General features: G+C 44.2%; 3 protein-coding genes across 3 annotated transcripts; 1 reads left to right on the forward strand and 2 right to left on the reverse strand.

Moving 5' to 3' along the window:
• Positions 1-1341: 1341 nt before the first annotated feature.
• Positions 1342-4495, reverse strand: LOC148409980 (neurogenic differentiation factor 2-like). Its single transcript, XM_088439090.1, has 2 exons — positions 4285-4495; positions 1342-2490 (listed from the first exon to the last, which is right to left on the reverse strand). Exons 1-2 carry the CDS (start codon positions 4435-4437, stop codon positions 1468-1470), a joined length of 1176 nt encoding a protein of 391 aa, XP_088295216.1. The 5' UTR covers positions 4438-4495; the 3' UTR covers positions 1342-1467.
• Positions 4496-7497: 3002 nt separating this feature from the next.
• Positions 7498-12942, forward strand: LOC148409981 (protein phosphatase 1 regulatory subunit 1B-like). Its single transcript, XM_088438175.1, has 5 exons — positions 7498-7703; positions 10760-10843; positions 10913-10988; positions 11940-12059; positions 12667-12942. Exons 1-5 carry the CDS (start codon positions 7596-7598, stop codon positions 12720-12722), a joined length of 444 nt encoding a protein of 147 aa, XP_088294301.1. The 5' UTR covers positions 7498-7595; the 3' UTR covers positions 12723-12942.
• Positions 12943-13634: 692 nt separating this feature from the next.
• On the reverse strand, positions 13635-14696 carry pnmt (phenylethanolamine N-methyltransferase). The gene is made up of 3 exons (XM_088439653.1): positions 14525-14696; positions 14138-14348; positions 13635-14073 (listed from the first exon to the last, which is right to left on the reverse strand). Exons 1-3 carry the CDS (start codon positions 14694-14696, stop codon positions 13635-13637), a joined length of 822 nt encoding a protein of 273 aa, XP_088295779.1.
• Between the last annotated feature and the right edge of the window lie 2507 nt (positions 14697-17203).

Genomic DNA, 17203 nt, shown 5'->3' on the forward strand with positions numbered 1-17203 from the left:
TCAACTTCATTTTAAATTCAAATCCGGCTCGTTTCTGGCCTAAAAATCGAAACATCTGCTGCAGGGAAATGCGCCCGAAAATCTAAATGTTCGCTTTCTGGCCCATTTCAATTTGTACCGTTTTAAAACGGGCCGTACTAAATTCATAATATTTTTTATGCAAATGATTACGGTTGTGTGTATGCATTTTATTGGATGAAGAGTCTGCCTGCATGCACACCCTTGACCATGCAGAAAGGCGACATATGGAACCTCAGGCGGTGGTCCAATATGGCGCTTGCACGCTTTGCGCTCATTATTATTATTATTATTATTATTATTATTATTATTATTATTATTATTATTATTATTATTATTATTGTTGTTGTTGTTGTTGTTGTTGTTGTTGCACTGATAAAATAATAATATATACATACCTTAGTCTCACAAAGACAAAAAATCAGTAATTTGAAAATGCAGTCAAGAGTTAAAAGGTTGTATTAAATTATTTAATTATTATGAATTTCTCAGACTTTAGTGTCAATGAAAGCCTAGGAGTAATATTCACTTATTATATAAAAAAGAGACAGTTTAACTGGTTTGTTTTCAATTGAGAACTGTCCAAAACATACATTGAAATGGTCTTTGCTGCAGGGAGAAAAAAACTAAGAGAAAATTTCGTCAAAAAGAGAATGAAATAACTTAGTTTGTCTCCGAAAAATGGATCAAAATGAATAACTCAAAATACAAACATATTTTTTGGGTCGTTTTATGCGTGAGCTATTTTACCCCAACTTTTTGAGAGAAAGAGGTATTGGACTACACCCAATATCAAGATGTTTAGTTCAAAATTCCCCCAATTTTTTTTCATATTTTTGGGGGGTTAAATATAAGCCCAAAAGTTATTGGACCCTTTTGAATCATTTTTCTTATCCAACTTTTGAATCAAAAACAAAGTCAATGTGTGGGCGCCATTTTTTTTTTTTTTTTTTTTTTTACCACAACAATTCAGACAGTCGGGTCAAGTTGTCTTAAATATTGCTTCGCTCGTTTTTTGACGTTTAGGGACATGAATTAAATAATATTGTTGTTTTTTGAGTGAACCGTTTTTAGAGTGCGACGCGTGATATAAAACTGTAAAATTCCTTCACTCTACCTCAGGAATAACTGCCACAAATCAATTCGAGTCAATTTGCTCGTTTAAATCTGGAGGAATCCTGAAAAACGTTGAATATTTTACCCGTGCGTTGAAGGAATGCATCGAGGTCATAAAAGCGCCTCTTTATGGGAGTTGTTTTCAAAATGATTTTGCTTTACCTTGACAATAATGCGGGCGAACGCAGGCGATAGCAGATGAGGTCAGACCGTTATAAATCATGATTTATTTGTACATTTGCTTTATGTTACACGCGTCTGGTCATTTTGCGCACACGCTCACACGCACACACGAGACCACACAAGAAACACAGACGAGAGAAAGCTTTGGAGTCAATTGTGGAAAAAGGCGCCGATGTCGTCGTAGGGGCCCAAGGCGCGCTCGTGGTGGCCCTGGTGGAAAGGCGGGATGTTCTCGGAGTGCGCGCCCCCGCCGCGCGGTCCCGAAGGTCCAAAAGTCAAAGCGCAAGCGCGCCCGGCCCGGGAGTAGAACTGATAGTTCCGCTCGGCCTCGTGCAGCTCCTGCGGGCTGCGCTGGCCCTCGTAGTCCGGGCTCAGGTAGTCCGGCGAGGCCCCGCCCCCCGGAGCGAAGGCCGCCTCGTAACCCGAGGCGTACGAGTGGCCCCCGCGGAGCCCCGCGGCTCCGTAGTTGGGGCTGGCGAGCCGGCAGCGGTACGACGAAGACGAGGGCGACGTCGACGACGACGAGTACGGGTGCAGGGAGAAAGGCGAGCCGGGCACGTGGAAGCGGGCCGCTTCCGGTTCGGTGAGGAAGTTGCGCGTGTTGAGCTGCAGGCAGCCGGCCACCAGGTTGGTGGTGGGCTGCGAGAGGCCCTTGCACAGCATCTGCACGTAGCTCACCACGTCCGGACGCTTGCCGTTGCGCAGGATCTCGCCCAGGGCCAGGATGTAGTTCTTGGCCAGGCGCAGCGTCTCGATCTTGGACAGCTTCTGCGTCTTGGAGTAGCACGGGACCACCTTGCGGAGGTTGTCCAGCGCCGAGTTCAGGTCGTGCATGCGCGTGCGCTCCCGTGCGTTGGCCTTCACCCGCCGAACCTTGGAGCGCTCCAATCGGGCCGCGCTCGTCTTGCGCTTCTTCGGTCCGCGCCTTTTGCCGCCTTTGTCCTCCTCCTCGTCCTCCTCCTCGTCCTCCTCCTCCTCCTCGTCATCCTCCTCGTCTGCCATTTCCGACTCGGCTCGGCTGCTGCCGTCCCCGCCGCGCGCCTCGTCCGCTTCGTCCTCGTGCTCGCTCTTCACCTTGGCGGCCGAGCCGCCGTCCTGATTGTCGGCCCAGTCCGCCGCCAGCCTCTGGACGTCCGGCAGAACCTCGCTGAAGAGACGGCTCAGCATTGTCACCTGCATCAGAGGAGGCGGGTGGGGGGGTTTATATGGCCGACCTGTGACGTCATCCCGCAAGCTGAAGTTTGAGCCCCCCCCCAAAAATGTCACATCCTTAGCTACGCTTGTGGTGGCGCCGGCAAATATGCCATATTTGAGACGAAAAACGGACATATTATTAGGGACGCCTGCAGAAAATGTAACGTGGAGGCTGTCACGTGATGAAGCTTGGGTGAAGACTGTGCAAGAAAGGAAAAAAATGCCCGGGAATGGACATTTTTGGTCATATTATTAGGGATATCTGCGAAACAGATTCAAAGAAAAAACAAGAAAGGGTATAAGGATGGATGTATAGACCATGAGATGCAAAAAATCTGGAACTGGATGCGTCAGATCACATTATTAGGGAGACCTACAACCAAAAAAAGTGACACATGGATGAAAGATGACCAAAAATGTTTTGCAAATGGAGGCGGCGAGTTGTAATATCAGGAACGCCAGGTCATTTCATTAGGGACAGCTTCAACATGGGACGGCAGCGTGGTGCATGGGTAAAGGTCAAGCAGCAAGGAAGGAAAACAAAATGCATGGAATTCGATGACTCGGGTCACAGTATTTGGGACTCCTGAAACATGTCCGTGTTGCAAAATGGCGGAAAATGTTTGTCTCATCTGACATTTTTAGACACGTTTACAACATGTGATGCGACAAAATTGCTGTCAGGTCACATTATTAGGAACCTGCAACATGTCCCCCGGGTCACATTATCAGGGACCCCAGCAGTACGGGCTGAGACACAAAATGGCGCGAAATGGACGTCTCTTGTCACATTATTAGACGCAAGATGGGATGCGACAAAATGTCTTGCAAACATAATGGGACAAAAAAATGAAAATGGATGTCCACCTGCATCGTTGAAAGACACCATCACATTTTTAGGGACACCTAAGAAAAAGCGGATGCGAACACTGGGAATTGACAAAAAGGGGGCACATATTTAGGTACGACTGCAGTACACATGATACACACTCTCACACACACACAAGTGTTCCCAATCTTCTGTCCACTATTCATGAAAAGTGTCAATCAAATCAATTACGCTTGTAAAGGGCGTGGCATAGCCTGCAGGAGTACCTAATGATGTGACCACGAGCAGAATTTACCACTCGTTTAATCCCAAAGACGTATTTTTACGTTTTTTTTTTTATTTGTTTTAATTTTCTTTGAGTCCGAACATTCAATCTCCTATACTTATTTATATGTAGTTTGGCCAAAGGAGGGGCTACAAATGACTGGCACTTCATGTACAAAGTCATCGCTTACTTTTGGAAATTAACCACTAAAATAATCAATTTAGTAAGTCATCATATCATTTTTTTACTACCTAAAGTAATTGATTCTTTTCCTTCTTAATGAATTACATTTTTTTTAGGGTGTTTAGCAAAACTGGAAAAAATATTTAATACCTGGCATTGAAAGTCTAGACTCTTTTAAAACATAAAAATACGTCTTTGGCATTGAATGAATTCAAAAGTATTTGTTCATTTCAACGTAATCTTAAAAGCACAATTTCTGATACGCGAGGATTTCATTCGGTGCCCCGCGGCAATATGAAAATTCATACCATAATGCAATCACCATTAAAAAAAAAAAAACAGTGCTTATCTCATCTATTTATCTTCCACGAGTGTGTATGTGCGTGTGTACCCTTTTTGCCATTCTCCACACACACACATCCACATCATCTTTACGGATTTACAAATGCAAGTGTCAGTTCAAATGAAAAAGAAGAAGAAGAAGAAGAAGACCTACCTGGGGTTTGTTTACACCATGCCGACGACGTCGTGCGTAGCGAAGAAGATCCGGGCTGCCGTGCGTGTGTCCCCCTCGTTCGCCTACCTTCCTCTTCCTCCTCTTCCTCCTCCCCTTCTCGTTGTGCCTCTGTCTGGGTGATGCCAGGCCCATATGGCTGGCACGTCATTGGCAAGAGCCATCACATGAGAGCCGCTGATTGACATGCGGACGCGTTCGCAGAGACTACCCCCCATCCCCCCCTCGGGGCGCGCGGCTGGGCGAGGTGCTGATGGGAGAAGGGGGGGTTGAGTTTGAGAAGAACTCGCCATCTGTCATCGGGCGCTGAAAGGCAAAAATGAAAGAAGCGCTAAAAGTCAGTGGATCCGCACACAAAAATTGGGGTCGGTCACAAGAAGGTGTCGTGTCGTCCCCGTCGTCCGTTTTCAAGCATTTCAAACGCGCCGGTCCTGCGGTTCTCCACAGTGTTGTTTCGGTACCGTATTTTGGCCGCAGATACCGAGGGGGACCGGGCTGTGCGGTATCGTCCCATGCTGATACCGTACCCGAATCGCCTCGTTCGAAATCGTTTTCCCCTCCGACCCCTTGGTGTCGATAGTCATTGAGTCAAACTTTGGCATCAAATAAATTCCATTTGCAAACATTTAGGAATGAACGAATGCTTCCATTTTGGGAGGTTCAAAAACCTGTTTTGACAATAGTCATTTTTAGCCTCCTAGCCTTTAACGCTTTTTGTTAGATGTTTCTATTTCAATGGCCCGAATTGGGTTGAAGTCGACACCCAGGGGTTAAAACTCCAAGAACGTTTTTCTTTTCTTTTTAAGACTTCGATCATTCAATTACAGCAATCATTTTCAATTATTTTTAGCTACGGACCCCACAAAAACGGAAACCATTCACACCCCTCTAGTCGAAGAAATAAGATCATCTATAAAATCTGTATCCTTTTTAACATTAACAAAAGAAAAAGCAAAATAAATCAACTTTCAACAACCGTTCACCAGCCTTTTACAGTGTTTATACAGGGCACAGGTTAGTCCAAAGCTGAAAAAAAATTGCATGCATCAAAGTGCCTGAAAAATGATGCCAATTCTTATTTTATTTCAAGTACACTTCATATGTCTAAAAAGGAGCCTTTTCACTGGAGGCGCCTCATGCCCCCCCAATTTGAGAATTTTGGTGAAACGCTTCCCCATTGCGGCACGCTTCCACACCACCGCAATTACGCAAATAAACATAGCGGTCAAACGAAGACCTCGCTAATGAGGGTTTACGATCGTTAAACGATTCATGGCCGAAATGATGGCGGAACAATCCCCGAGTTCCCGAGTGGGAACAACACAAGACAGAAGGACACAATATGGCGGCCGCCCCAATTCCGGGGCGTCGGTGCGCCATGGCCTAAACGAGTCAATTGAAGCGAGCGAAAGCGGCGCCCTGGCGGACGTGCCCGCTTGCCAAGCTTGGCACGGGCGACCGCGCCGATTGCCGGCGGGGCCCAATGCGCCACACACGGGGAAGAATACGAAACGAAGATGGAAGATATTTTTGGGGGCATGAAACAGAAAATTTCCTTGCAAGACAAAGCAATTTCGCTCCTAAATTTTTATTTTTGTAAAATCCAATTTTTTGTGTGTTCATATTACCTAATAACACTTTTGCAGTATTTCATCCAAACCTTTGATCTTTATATCAAATGAAAAAACGAAAATGACTCAAAAGTTGTCAAAATACTGTACAAGAGTTTAATGGCTACAAAATGTATTTCACCATTTTCAGTAATTTCAGTAATACTATGCCTCCAATTTTCTCAATTAAATGGTTTCCATTTACACATAATACCTTTAAAAACATTTTTTTTTTTTTTTTACTTTATGTCGACTGAAAAAGACGTCACACGTCAAAGCTCAAGTGACAACCAATCACGGCTCTGGCTTGCAAACGTCACGTGACCCAAACCAGAAAACAATAGCGTGGCAATATTTGTTTATAAAGAGTTCATTTTACGGAAAATAAATAACAAACAAAATGATAACATGTTTTAACAGTTGTACATGGACTGACAAGTTTAAAATTTCTTTAAATACAACATTTGTCGGGGGTGCGGCACAAACGTGTCCCAACAAGGTGATCCGCATTCGCAAAAAAAGATGATGTCATGGGTGACGTAGTGTTTACGGAAGTACAATACAGCTGTGGATACAGCAACCTGCGTGTGATGTTATTCTTTTACAATCGACATCTTAATTCAGTATAACATATCGCTTTCCTTCCATTGCTTTAATGTTGGGGAAAGATGTTGGGAAAATGAGGCAAGGTTTTTACGTCTCTGAAAGTGTTATGACGTCATACTGCGAGAAACAAATGAACCGGCCGTGTGGATGATCTGTCACCGCGAATCTCCAGTTTATGCTTCAAGTTTCACGTGGGGGTAAATCAAAGTCATTAATAAAGTCAATACTGTCTCTCAAAACAACTTTGCAACTTTACTCCTTTTCCAGGCCCCGCCCATTTCAAACTGAGGTCTCCTAAGGTAAGATTATAATACCACGCCAAAGCTACAGTCGGAAATATGAAATAAGACTTTTATTTTTTTAACTTTATTCGTCCAAACTAAAAATCCATATATTTGCAATGCAACGTTAAAAAGCTAGTCAACGTTTTCAATCAAATATTTGGATTATTATCCGATCTAGGACGACATGTGAAAGTGACCCCATGTCTGCTTTCGAACCGAAAAAATAATTAAAAAGAGAATAGTTGTTTTAAAAAATCTGATACATGAATCATGCACAATGAAACTTGTAGCCCAACGTTAAATTTACACTTGATTTTAAATTGGTTCAGCCTTCAATCTCTACTCAAAACTCCAGCACACCCAACTTAAAAAGTGGGTAAAAAGAGACAGGAAGGAAGTTAAAAATATGTTGACTGGCTGGCGCTACACTTGTGGTGGATAGATTCAGATTTTCAACGTAAATAATAGAGATGGAAGTTTCGAGGGTCAGTTTGCTTTCGTAAAATTTTAGTAGTGGCTGTCATCTAGTGGACGTACACAGTTGGCGCAGTCCAATTGGCTTTAACTGTCGACTCCGAAAAAAACTGTAAAACACTGCCATCTGCAGGCATCAAAGCGAAAACGCGTTCTTTTTTTTTGTTCCCGGCGTGGTCTGGGTAATCGCGATATTTGCTGCAACAGCTGAGCGTTTTGCCGTCGTCAGCCTCCACACGACTTGCTTCGTGACCCAGTGCGCATCAGCTTGGACTTTTGGACAAAAGTTGGAGACGTGACGTCCCTTGTGCCTGCAGGGATGGAGCCGGTGGAGCGAGAGGCCGAGGACAGCGACGCTAAGCGGAAGATCCAGTTCTCGGTGCCTTCGGCGGTGCCCATACAGCTGGATCCGAGACAGGTGGAACTGGTGAGAATCATGCATAGCTCTGCAAGGCATCACGTCAAGCACATTTGATCAAGTCGATAGACCTGCTCAATGTTCCATAGATATTAAAGCCACAAAAAAACTAGTATTACTTCATTGAAATAGTGTTTTTTTAAGTATATGTATAAAAATTGATGCTTTCTTTTCAAATTAAGAACAAATTAAGTGGAGCATGTTGCCACTTAGCGCTGAATTGTGATATCGTGTCTCAGTTTCAAAATGTGAGCACTCTGTTTTAATTTTTTTTTCATGCAAAAATGTTTTTGTTAAGAAAAACTATCTCAAAGGGGTACGTGAGATTTTAACAGGGTTTTTGGGCAGGTATCAGCAAATCTTAATTTAATGCATTGTAATGTCATGACAGGAAAAGTATTTTTTTTTCTTTTCTGATTAAATCAGTAAATCAATTGGAACATGAAACAACTTATTCCAAAATCGTGTTATAGTGACTCTGTTTCAAAACTAGCATTTGGTTTGGATTTATTCTTTAAAAGGGTTAAGGAGGTACTTGGCTGAAAAAAAAGGGTACAGGAGATTTTAACAGGGTTTCCGCAGGTTTTAGCAAACCTAATAAAATGCATTGTATCATCGCAACAGAAAAATGTATTCTTCTTTTCAAAATAAGAGCTGGTGAATTGGACCATTGATCAATTAACATAACATAACATAACAGGAAAAGAATGATTTATTTTCAAATCAAGAGCAGATGAATTGGAAGATGAATCAATTTACTCGTGATTTTTTTTTTCTATCCCAAAATGCTTTGCACTGGTTCAGGGGTAATTGACTGGAAAATAATTTCCCATAAGTGAAAAAACTTTGAGAACCTCTTATTTATTTAAAGCTAGCATAGCTTTTGGAAGCAGGCTCATCCCACAATTAAACGAGTAGTCCCAAAGCAGTGAACTTTGTGCAACCTTTTGCAGGGTTTTGACCCCGCCCCCAACCCGACTGCTGCTTACATAACGTGAGGAGCAATGGAAGTTTTTTTTTTTTTTTTTTAATGTATTAGCGCCTGTTGGCAGCTGAGTCTGGACAGCGCTGGGATTAATCTGAGCCGCGCACGCCTGACTTTTTTGCATCTCTTAAAAGTGATGAGGCATCAAAAGGAATGGAGGAACTGACATGTTAGTAATATTAAAAACGAGTTTACGCGGCGCCAACTGCTAAATTTTGAATGCAAAGCGAAAGTCGGTCATCTCGGGCTTTCAAACTCGGTTTTTGAAATGAAGGCTTCAACGCGTGCCTAAGGGTTCAAAACAGGGTTAGCCTTTCAAATTGAGAATAGAGTTTCAAAAATGGGACTCAGCCCCCCCCCCATTTTTTTTTTTTTAATATTGTCCAAAATAGTACAAAAATCACTATCATAACACATTAAGATTACTATTAATTAAAAAAACATTTCAAGTTTTTCATGTATTGAAAAAAACATTTTTACATTTAAAAAAAAATCATCTCGCGACCGGATTAAACCTGTTTGCGGGGCGCGCGAGCCGCATGTTTGAAAACCCCGGTTTAGGAGCGTTCTTTTCTCAGGATGCACATTTAACTAATCTTCATCAATTCATTTGTTTTACAACAAACAATTAGATTCATGAAATGTGTTGCTTAGCCTTATGCCGAAAGCAAACCGACATTTTAATGATCTAATCATTTCATAATGAACGAATTGACAAATTGTAAGACAGAATAATCAATTCATTAAATAATCATATTTGTGTTGCTTAGCCTGATGCTAAATACAAAGCGACAATTTCACCAAATTCTACCAAATCAACGTGGCTCCAAACAAATCACTTAATTGCAAATTTACAAGAAAAACCCGAACAAATGCGGGATGGTATCGCTGTTTGTCCAACGATGATGAACTCATTCGCTGCCACTGACGACTATAGACGTCAATGGTCCGTTTTTACTGGACTGGCAATTTATAAATTCCAGCGACAGCTGAATAAGTACCCCAAAAAACTCATTTTAACTGAGTTGGCAGTGAATGAGTTGAATCATTCATCTGTATTCCGCTGAAAAACATTCAACATAAACGTAAAACGCGTTGGCTTGACGGATTAGCCTTAAAATGTTCACGCCGGGGCACATGTCATCTTGCGAATTTGCATATTGCCCGCGTTGGCTCCAAATCGGCAAAAGCGATCCAACGCAGCGGAGAAGCCGAGATGCGGCGCCCACGCGCGGAACCCACGCTCCGGGCCGCCATTGGCCGCTCCGTTTCCCATGCTGTTGCAAAAGAGAGGCGCCGATGACTCTCGTGGACGCTTTCGCACGCTTGGGATGCGTTGAGAGCAGGTGCTGAAATGGAAAGTCCGGCCCGCTTTGCCTTTAGTCCGTTGCGTAACTGCGACTTCTGGGTATGACTCAGAGCCAGAGGAGATCAATAGTAACGCGGCCGGTGGGACACGTTTGCACTACGCGGATTTGTTTAAAAGAACAACAAGGGCCTTTGCTGGGAAAGACTTTTTGTTCTTACAAAGCAGGAACAAAAAGTAGAAGTAAAAAAAAAAAATGGCGCCAGAATGTTTTATGCAGTTTCACTAGTCTAAACATAAAAGCGGTACCTTCATTTTCATGCATTAAGGGGACCAAAAAATAAGAGGACAGGCATGTGTGTCCTTTTTCACTTTCTGAATTTGGCCGCGTGGCCTTCACAAGCTGACCTGTGATGACATTTTGAGTATGTGACAAAATGGCCGCTGCCTGAGATGGACAAAAAACAGATTGATTTTGCTGCTGAGCTCACAATATTAATTTTTAGACTAGTTTGGGTGCATAGAGCAAGTTCCGGTAAGGACAGTTTTTGACTTGACTTACCCTTTAAAAAAATATTTATTTTTTATTTTAAGTTCGATGATTCGTTTGCGCAGTATTTGCACTGCAGCCTCTTCCTAATGCAACCTGCATTGCTTTGGCGCCATCTGGTGGCATGCAAGTGTTCGGAACTGTGCTTCAGAGAGAAATGTCTTTACTTTGCTGCCATCTTGTGGTATTTTTATGAAATTACAAACACTTTTCTCTGTGTGGAGATTCGCCGTCGGAGGCCCACGCCCGCCACCCTCTTCCGTCTGACGGACCCTCCATCGCCGGAAGACGACGGCGTGTGTCACCAGGTAAAGCCCAGCCCGTCGTGAACCCGTCCACAGTGTCCTGATGCGTCCTGTCCACCGTTCCTGCCGCAGTGGGTGGAAAACGGCGTCCCGAAAGGCAAAACGCTCAACAAGGGGCCAGGCGCGTACCAGCCGCCCTCGCTCAAAGGTCAGTGGGCCCGCATTGGTCTCGTACGATTATGTAACACTTGTAAAAAATCACACGTGGTCTACATCTGCCCCCCCCCCCCCCAAAAAAAAAAAAAAAAAACGTGAACGTTGTTTGATCATGAGATTAGAAGCGGAGGCAGATGTGTGTTTGTCCTGGATCATCCCGGATTATGGGATAGACACACATCTGCGGCAATAAAAATTGTCAGCATAGCAAAGGATTTACATGAGTCATTTGAAAATGAAGCTTCATGAAGCATTGGTGTTTTTGTTTTTTTAAATTCCTCTAGGTGGTGCTCTTGGTTTGAAAGACAAATTCTAGTGGAGTGAAAATATGTTAAATTTCCACTGCCTTGATAAGCCGCTACTTTTTTCTCACGCGTTGAAACCCTGTGGCTTATCTGCAGTTTTTTCCTAGCCTCCCAGGAATCTTCGAGTAAACAGAGGGACAGAAGACAGAACAAGACACAATCAAAGTATTGATTTTGAGTTTGAACTATTTCCCTCACCACCAGAGGGACCTCTCCACTATTTAACGCAACCAGTCACGTAACTGTTGTGTTGGTGCAGTATTCTTGCAAGCTGTGTGAAAAAACCTAACATTTAAAAAACTTCTACTGTATGTCCCATCTTTCTGCATAAACATCTGATGCTACAACATAGAGCCTATACATGACAAAAATTAATTTTCTGAGGCTTATGGTCTGAAAAATACGGTAAACAAACGAATTACAAACAAAATATCAGTTTTTTACTACTGAAAATGGCGAAATAAGTGGACTATCCCTTTAAGAACATTTTTCATCAGAGGTGTACTTATGACAGTTTTAAAAAATGGTTTACAGGGGTGATGTTTAGGGGGAGGGGCAAATATTTTCTTCTTGCCTTTGGGGGCGTTGCAGAAATGACTGTCATTGAAGAGCCCGGCCATTTTCCAAATTGGTTTCAGCTGTGCAGAGAATGGCCCAAGCGCACCTATCTTCCATAGACATGAGCTCCGTGGACCGCGACGACGACTCGCCTTCTGGAGAAGAACCTGACACCATCAAGAGCCCGCGCCCCCATTCGGGTAAGAAATTCATCAAGAAACAAACAGCGCGGAATGAAAACTAGCCATTTTTGCACCGAAGACAATTGCCAAAGTGACCTCAAATACTCAAAACGACATGATTTTTATTTCTTTTTTGTGCGTGTTGCAAAGTGGGTTCATGCTGGTTAAATTTGATTTTTTTTTTTTTTAATCAGAATGATTGATACAGTTTCTTTTTGGTTTTTAAACCAAGACCAGTAAAGTGGTACCTCTACTTATGAATTACTTTCTTTCAGAAGTATTTTCGCCGTAAGAATCTTTCATAAGTAGAGCCACTTTTTACATGTACATAATCTAATCTGTTCCAAGGAGTTTAAACTTTACAAAAAATTGCCAATGTTATGTTCGTCCAATATCTGGCAACAGAAAACTATTGGTATCGGCTGCCGTCGCGAGTACCGATACCATGAAATACGGCTGGTATCGATACTCGCCGATCCCTAACATTTTAAGGGGCTGCTAATGGTGTATCTGGCACCAACTGGATTTTGAGGGGTAAGATGCTGTCTAAAAAGTCATACATGCCAAACATAAAGAGGTCAAAGGTCAACCAGACAGATCACTGCGTCCAATTTGTAATTGGCAGATGCTGGAGCGCAGAGGGACGGCTCAGGAGAACGGCCCAAGGTCTCCTTTGCATAAAAGTCCTGACTGGAGGTTGGTGTGCTTGTACTCGTCATGTAAATACAGAACATCTCTGTGGCAGCCACGAGGTGGTGCTAATGGAACCCCAAATTATGTCAGCAGACGTTCTTGGACATTTTTTGGACATGTGACGCTTTTGATGTGTGTATCCTGTACAGTAGTATTCTACATATGCTTTGTGTTGGTTGCTAATAAAACCTCCATCATGGCATATCAACATGTTCGTTTATTCAAACACTTCTTGATTTAATAAAGAAATGAAGAGCAAAATCACACTTTTAATAATAGCTTTATTAGCGTTTTGGCACAAAGACCAAATATTTCACTTTACGTAGATGCAGAGGGTGAACATTAGCATAATTACAATAAATGCTAATTCATTTTTTTCCATCAGAATAATTCAGTTTATATTTTTTATATTTTCAATACATCTCTGTTCACTTTTGCATACACACACACACACACACACACACACACACAAATCGATTCACTTAAGAATTGAGATTCTCACTTTAGAATCGGTTTTAGATGTCCCCAAAATGATGATATGGTTCGCGTTACGGGGTCATTCCAAATTTTAACGTAAAATATACTTTTCTCCTCATTCTGTCTTACAAACCAGAGGGAAATATTAAAATGATTATTTGTACAAGCTACAGATTGAAGTGGATATCATTGAATCGGATCATTTTAAATCAAAAATCGATTGTGAATCGGAATCTAATCGAACCGCGAGACGGTCAGAGGTTCCAACTGACTTTGTGGTGTTGCTGTAGTAGCTGTTGTGGGACTGCAGGGGGCAGTGTAATCGTAATTCTTATTCACCGCGATGAATAATATGTCCCACATAGGAAACTACAAGGCGCCTTTTCCAACTGACACGAGAAATACATGCATGACAGAACTCTTTTAATCCTTCTTGGCTTTGACAAAAAACACCCCAGTCACATCATCCACCCCGACTCGCATGTCCCGAGGCAGCGTGTAGACCTCCAAGCGGATCAGGGTGTAGCCGCTCTCCTTGAGACTGGCGCACACCTCCGCCTCCCCCAGCGGCACCACGGGGATCTTCAAGCCGGGCCCCCCCAAGTAGAAGCTCTCCTCCAGGGCGCCGATGAGCAGCAGGTGGCCTCCGGGCCGCAGCAGGGTCCCGATGTGGCCCAGGGCCCGGGTGAAGGCGGCCAGGTCGGGACTGACGCTCTCCAGGCAGAAGCAGGACACCAGGCAGTCGGCCCCCGCGGGGGGGAACGCCCCCGGGTCCAGAGGCCGGGGCCGGTGCACGTCCACGGGGAGGATGTCGCGGACGGCCCGCCGCAGCTTGGCCGCCTTCTCGCTCCACGCCGACGCCCTGAAAGGGAGCCGTTGAAAACGGCGTCTGCTCTCCGAAACGGGGTGGGCGCGGCCCTTCCTACCGTCGGCCCTCCAGTTTGCAGACGTGCTGCAGGTACGGCGTCCAGTCCAGGCCGCAGCCCTCCTCGTCCCGCAGCCAGCGCCGCAGCTCCTTGCGGTTGACCTCCAGGAAGTCCGTGAGGATCACCTCCTTGAAGACCTCGCAGGCGCTCAGGACTTGGTAGAGGGTGGGGCCCGAGCCGATGTCCACCAGCAGCTCCCCGCTGATGTCCCCTGAGCCAAATATCGCAGGGGCGCCATATTAGGATTCGACGCAAGCCTTGGCCGAAACTAACAAAAGCTTTGCTGAGCAGGGGTGTCCAAATAATGGTCCGCGGGCCATTGGCGGACCCACGCCCACATTTTCGCGGCCCGAGGTATATACTAAACACCCCAATCTCGTGTCTTACCTTCGGTGAAGGCTCTGTGGAGACACGCCAGTTTCCAAGGGACGATGCTGTCCTCCCGGTCAAAGTCGGCCCGCGGTGGCGTGTAGTTGTACTGGAGATACGCCGCCGGATCAAAACTCTGATAGCGGGCAGCCATGGCTGCCACTCCGTTTCCAGCGCCCGTTTGCTCCATTCTCGCACTGCGGTTCAGTCGGGTCGCCTACGAGCTTCCAGGCGCATCTCGTACCGCTTTGGAGCCTCCTTATATAGTTCGGTGTTGCGGGGGCGTTTGCGTTTTGCCCCTGCGTTGAGTTTTGAGGGCGACAGTGTTGAATCCTGATAGCATTTGTTAGTGCTTTCTTTGTGTAGCCCGGAGCGCTGACGCCATCAGATTAGGATGCTTTCAGCGACGCTAATGGAAGCGTCATTGCTTTCAGGTATTGCGAGCGGGCCGCTATCTTCCACATCGCCGCGGTAGCAGGTCCTCGTCCAAGGCCGCGCCTTTGCCTCTTTCCTTCGGTTAACGTGGATGCGTTCATTCATATCCAAGTCCTAGATGCTTGGACAGCATTTGTGTCCATTTGCTCTGGACTGTTGACCCTAAATACTTCAAATCCTCCACCTTCTGTGTCTCTCCTCCCTGTATCTTCACCCCACATACTTAGTCTTGCTGCGGCTAACCTCAATTCCTCTTTTTTCCAGGGCCAACCTCCACCAAAACAGCTTCTCCTCCTCCCGTGGCCTACAAATCACAATGTCATCTGCAAACATCTCCATGGACATTCCCGTCCAACCTTTAATGCCATCTGTCCTGTCCTGCTAATATAATATCCAACTTTTTCCCTGGGCACCCTGTCATAAACTTTGCATCCTTTTTACAAAGTCAACCACGATCTGACCTTCTGCGTTTTCCTCCTAAATACCACACCTGTCTTCATCACCTTTGTTTCCTGTGACATGCCCATCGCAGTCTGTGCCAATAACAACTCTCATTTCTAGGGATGCTTTGGATCACTTCAAGGTCCAACACGAAATATTCCTTCTCCAACTTACGTTGCCGAATTGTCTTCTCCTGACCTCGGCAAAACGTGTCATTAATGACACAGTTTTCCCGGCGGATGAGCCAGAAATATCAGTCTCGTGTATCTGAGTCGTATAACGCACACAAAAGACTTTGAGTACTTCCTCGATAACACAAACTCCAGAGCAACGGCAAACGCGGCACACACCGTGTAAGCTGGATGCTGCCTTTATCCGAGTGGCGCCTGGAGCAGGAAGGTGGGCAAGGGTTACTTCCTTCCCCCGCCAGGCAGATGGACAAATGAGAACGAGGCGTAGATAAAGCGCAAAAAAAGGACGAGAGAGAAAACAGGGCCCAAATAATGGAATAAGGTGCATGGAAGCTTCGAGACGATTGAGTTACGCTGGGCGCTGGGAGCAGCTGCTGGCCATTCTCATGGCACAAACCCACCTTTGGAAGCGCATTTACCTTTATTTTGTGTGTGTGTGTGTTTTTTTTTTTTTTTTTTTCAACTAAGCCTATGGCTCCCCCAGCTCATTTTATGCATTTTGGCTAATCCGAAAAAAAAAACAAAAATACTTGCAATATCCGCTACTTCGTATTTGCAGCACTTACCTCCAGCATTTGCAACATTACCTTCAGCATTCACCACATGCAACACCCTTATATTGTCCACCCCCAAAAATTCACTTTGTTTTTTAAGTATTATTTTGTTTTGGAGTTTTTGTTATATTAGTCATTTGTTTTGAAATTCCCTTGGATTGTTTTGGTTTTTGCTTGTTTTTCCATTGTATTAGTCTCTAAATATTTTGTTTTTATTACTTTTGTTTGTGTCTTTTTAAATTCTTTCGTATTTTAGTTTTTTTTTGCTTTTTTGTTATTAGTCATGTTGATTTTCTTTTGTATTTTTTTTACGTTTTTTTTGTATCGCGTAGTCTTATGTATTTTATTGGTGTTTCAGTTAGCAAAATGTCCTCCGTCAATAGCATTTTGAAACGTCGGCAAAAATGTCGGCGATTGTTCCTCCAAATTTGAAAGCCAAAGTTTTTAGGGGACGAGAATTTGCTTTGGCGTCCTCTTTTTTTTTTTTTTTTTTTTTTTTTTAATTTACAGTTGCTTCCGGTAAACCAAGCAAAAGCCAATCGGCGGGCAGGCTTTAGTCACGTGACAGAGTGGACGCGGGAATCTGTCTCAACATGGAAGTGGAAAATAACACGGAAAGGATTACATTTTTGGCAAGCGATGGAATGGGACCTGGAACAAAAATGGCGCCAGTGACGTTTGAATGAGAAAGCGAATGGTAAGTCACCAATTCAACAAGACATCATTTCACGCCCTAGCCTGGTACTGTAATTAGCTGTTGACAAGACATAAAGAACATGTAACTTGTGCCGTATAAACCATAGCGCTATACGGAGGGCAGGATTCAGTCACGTGACAGGGGAGCGTACACTCTCTTGTAACAGGAAGGTAAAGCGGAAATGGTCACGTGAAGGGGGAGTGGGTGGTAGGAGGAAGGAAATGGAAACGACCGGACAGTACGGAAATGGTCACGTGACGGGGGAGTTGTGGAATGCTCGGAACTCGAAAACGACGCATAACCGGAAACCGAACGTTGAGGCTTGATTGACAAAATGGAGGCATCTTTACTCCACTCTTCAAGTAAGTTATTAACAAAA

This window comes from Hippichthys cyanospilos, chromosome 17, assembly GCF_059441005.1.
Source record: "Hippichthys cyanospilos isolate Australia breed blue-spotted pipefish chromosome 17, RoL_Hcya_1.0, whole genome shotgun sequence".
NCBI lineage: Eukaryota > Metazoa > Chordata > Actinopteri > Syngnathiformes > Syngnathidae > Hippichthys > Hippichthys cyanospilos.

Coding starts and splice junctions, on each gene's coding strand:
- LOC148409980 (XM_088439090.1), bottom strand. CDS start 4,437: ATGGGCCTGGCATCACCCAGACAGAGGCACAACGAGAAGGGGAGGAGG. Junction 2,491..4,284: donor ATGGTGTAAACAAACCCCAG/GTAGGTCTTCTT, acceptor CCTCTGATGCAG/GTGACAATGCTGAGCCGTCT.
- LOC148409981 (XM_088438175.1), top strand. CDS start 7,596: ATGGAGCCGGTGGAGCGAGAGGCCGAGGACAGCGACGCTAAGCGGAAG. Junction 10,989..11,939: donor CCAGCCGCCCTCGCTCAAAG/GTCAGTGGGCCC, acceptor AATTGGTTTCAG/CTGTGCAGAGAATGGCCCAA. Junction 12,060..12,666: donor GAGCCCGCGCCCCCATTCGG/GTAAGAAATTCA, acceptor TGTAATTGGCAG/ATGCTGGAGCGCAGAGGGAC.
- pnmt (XM_088439653.1), bottom strand. CDS start 14,696: ATGGAGCAAACGGGCGCTGGAAACGGAGTGGCAGCCATGGCTGCCCGC. Junction 14,349..14,524: donor CCACAGAGCCTTCACCGAAG/GTAAGACACGAG, acceptor TATTTGGCTCAG/GGGACATCAGCGGGGAGCTG. Junction 14,074..14,137: donor TGCAAACTGGAGGGCCGACG/GTAGGAAGGGCC, acceptor GCTCCCTTTCAG/GGCGTCGGCGTGGAGCGAGA.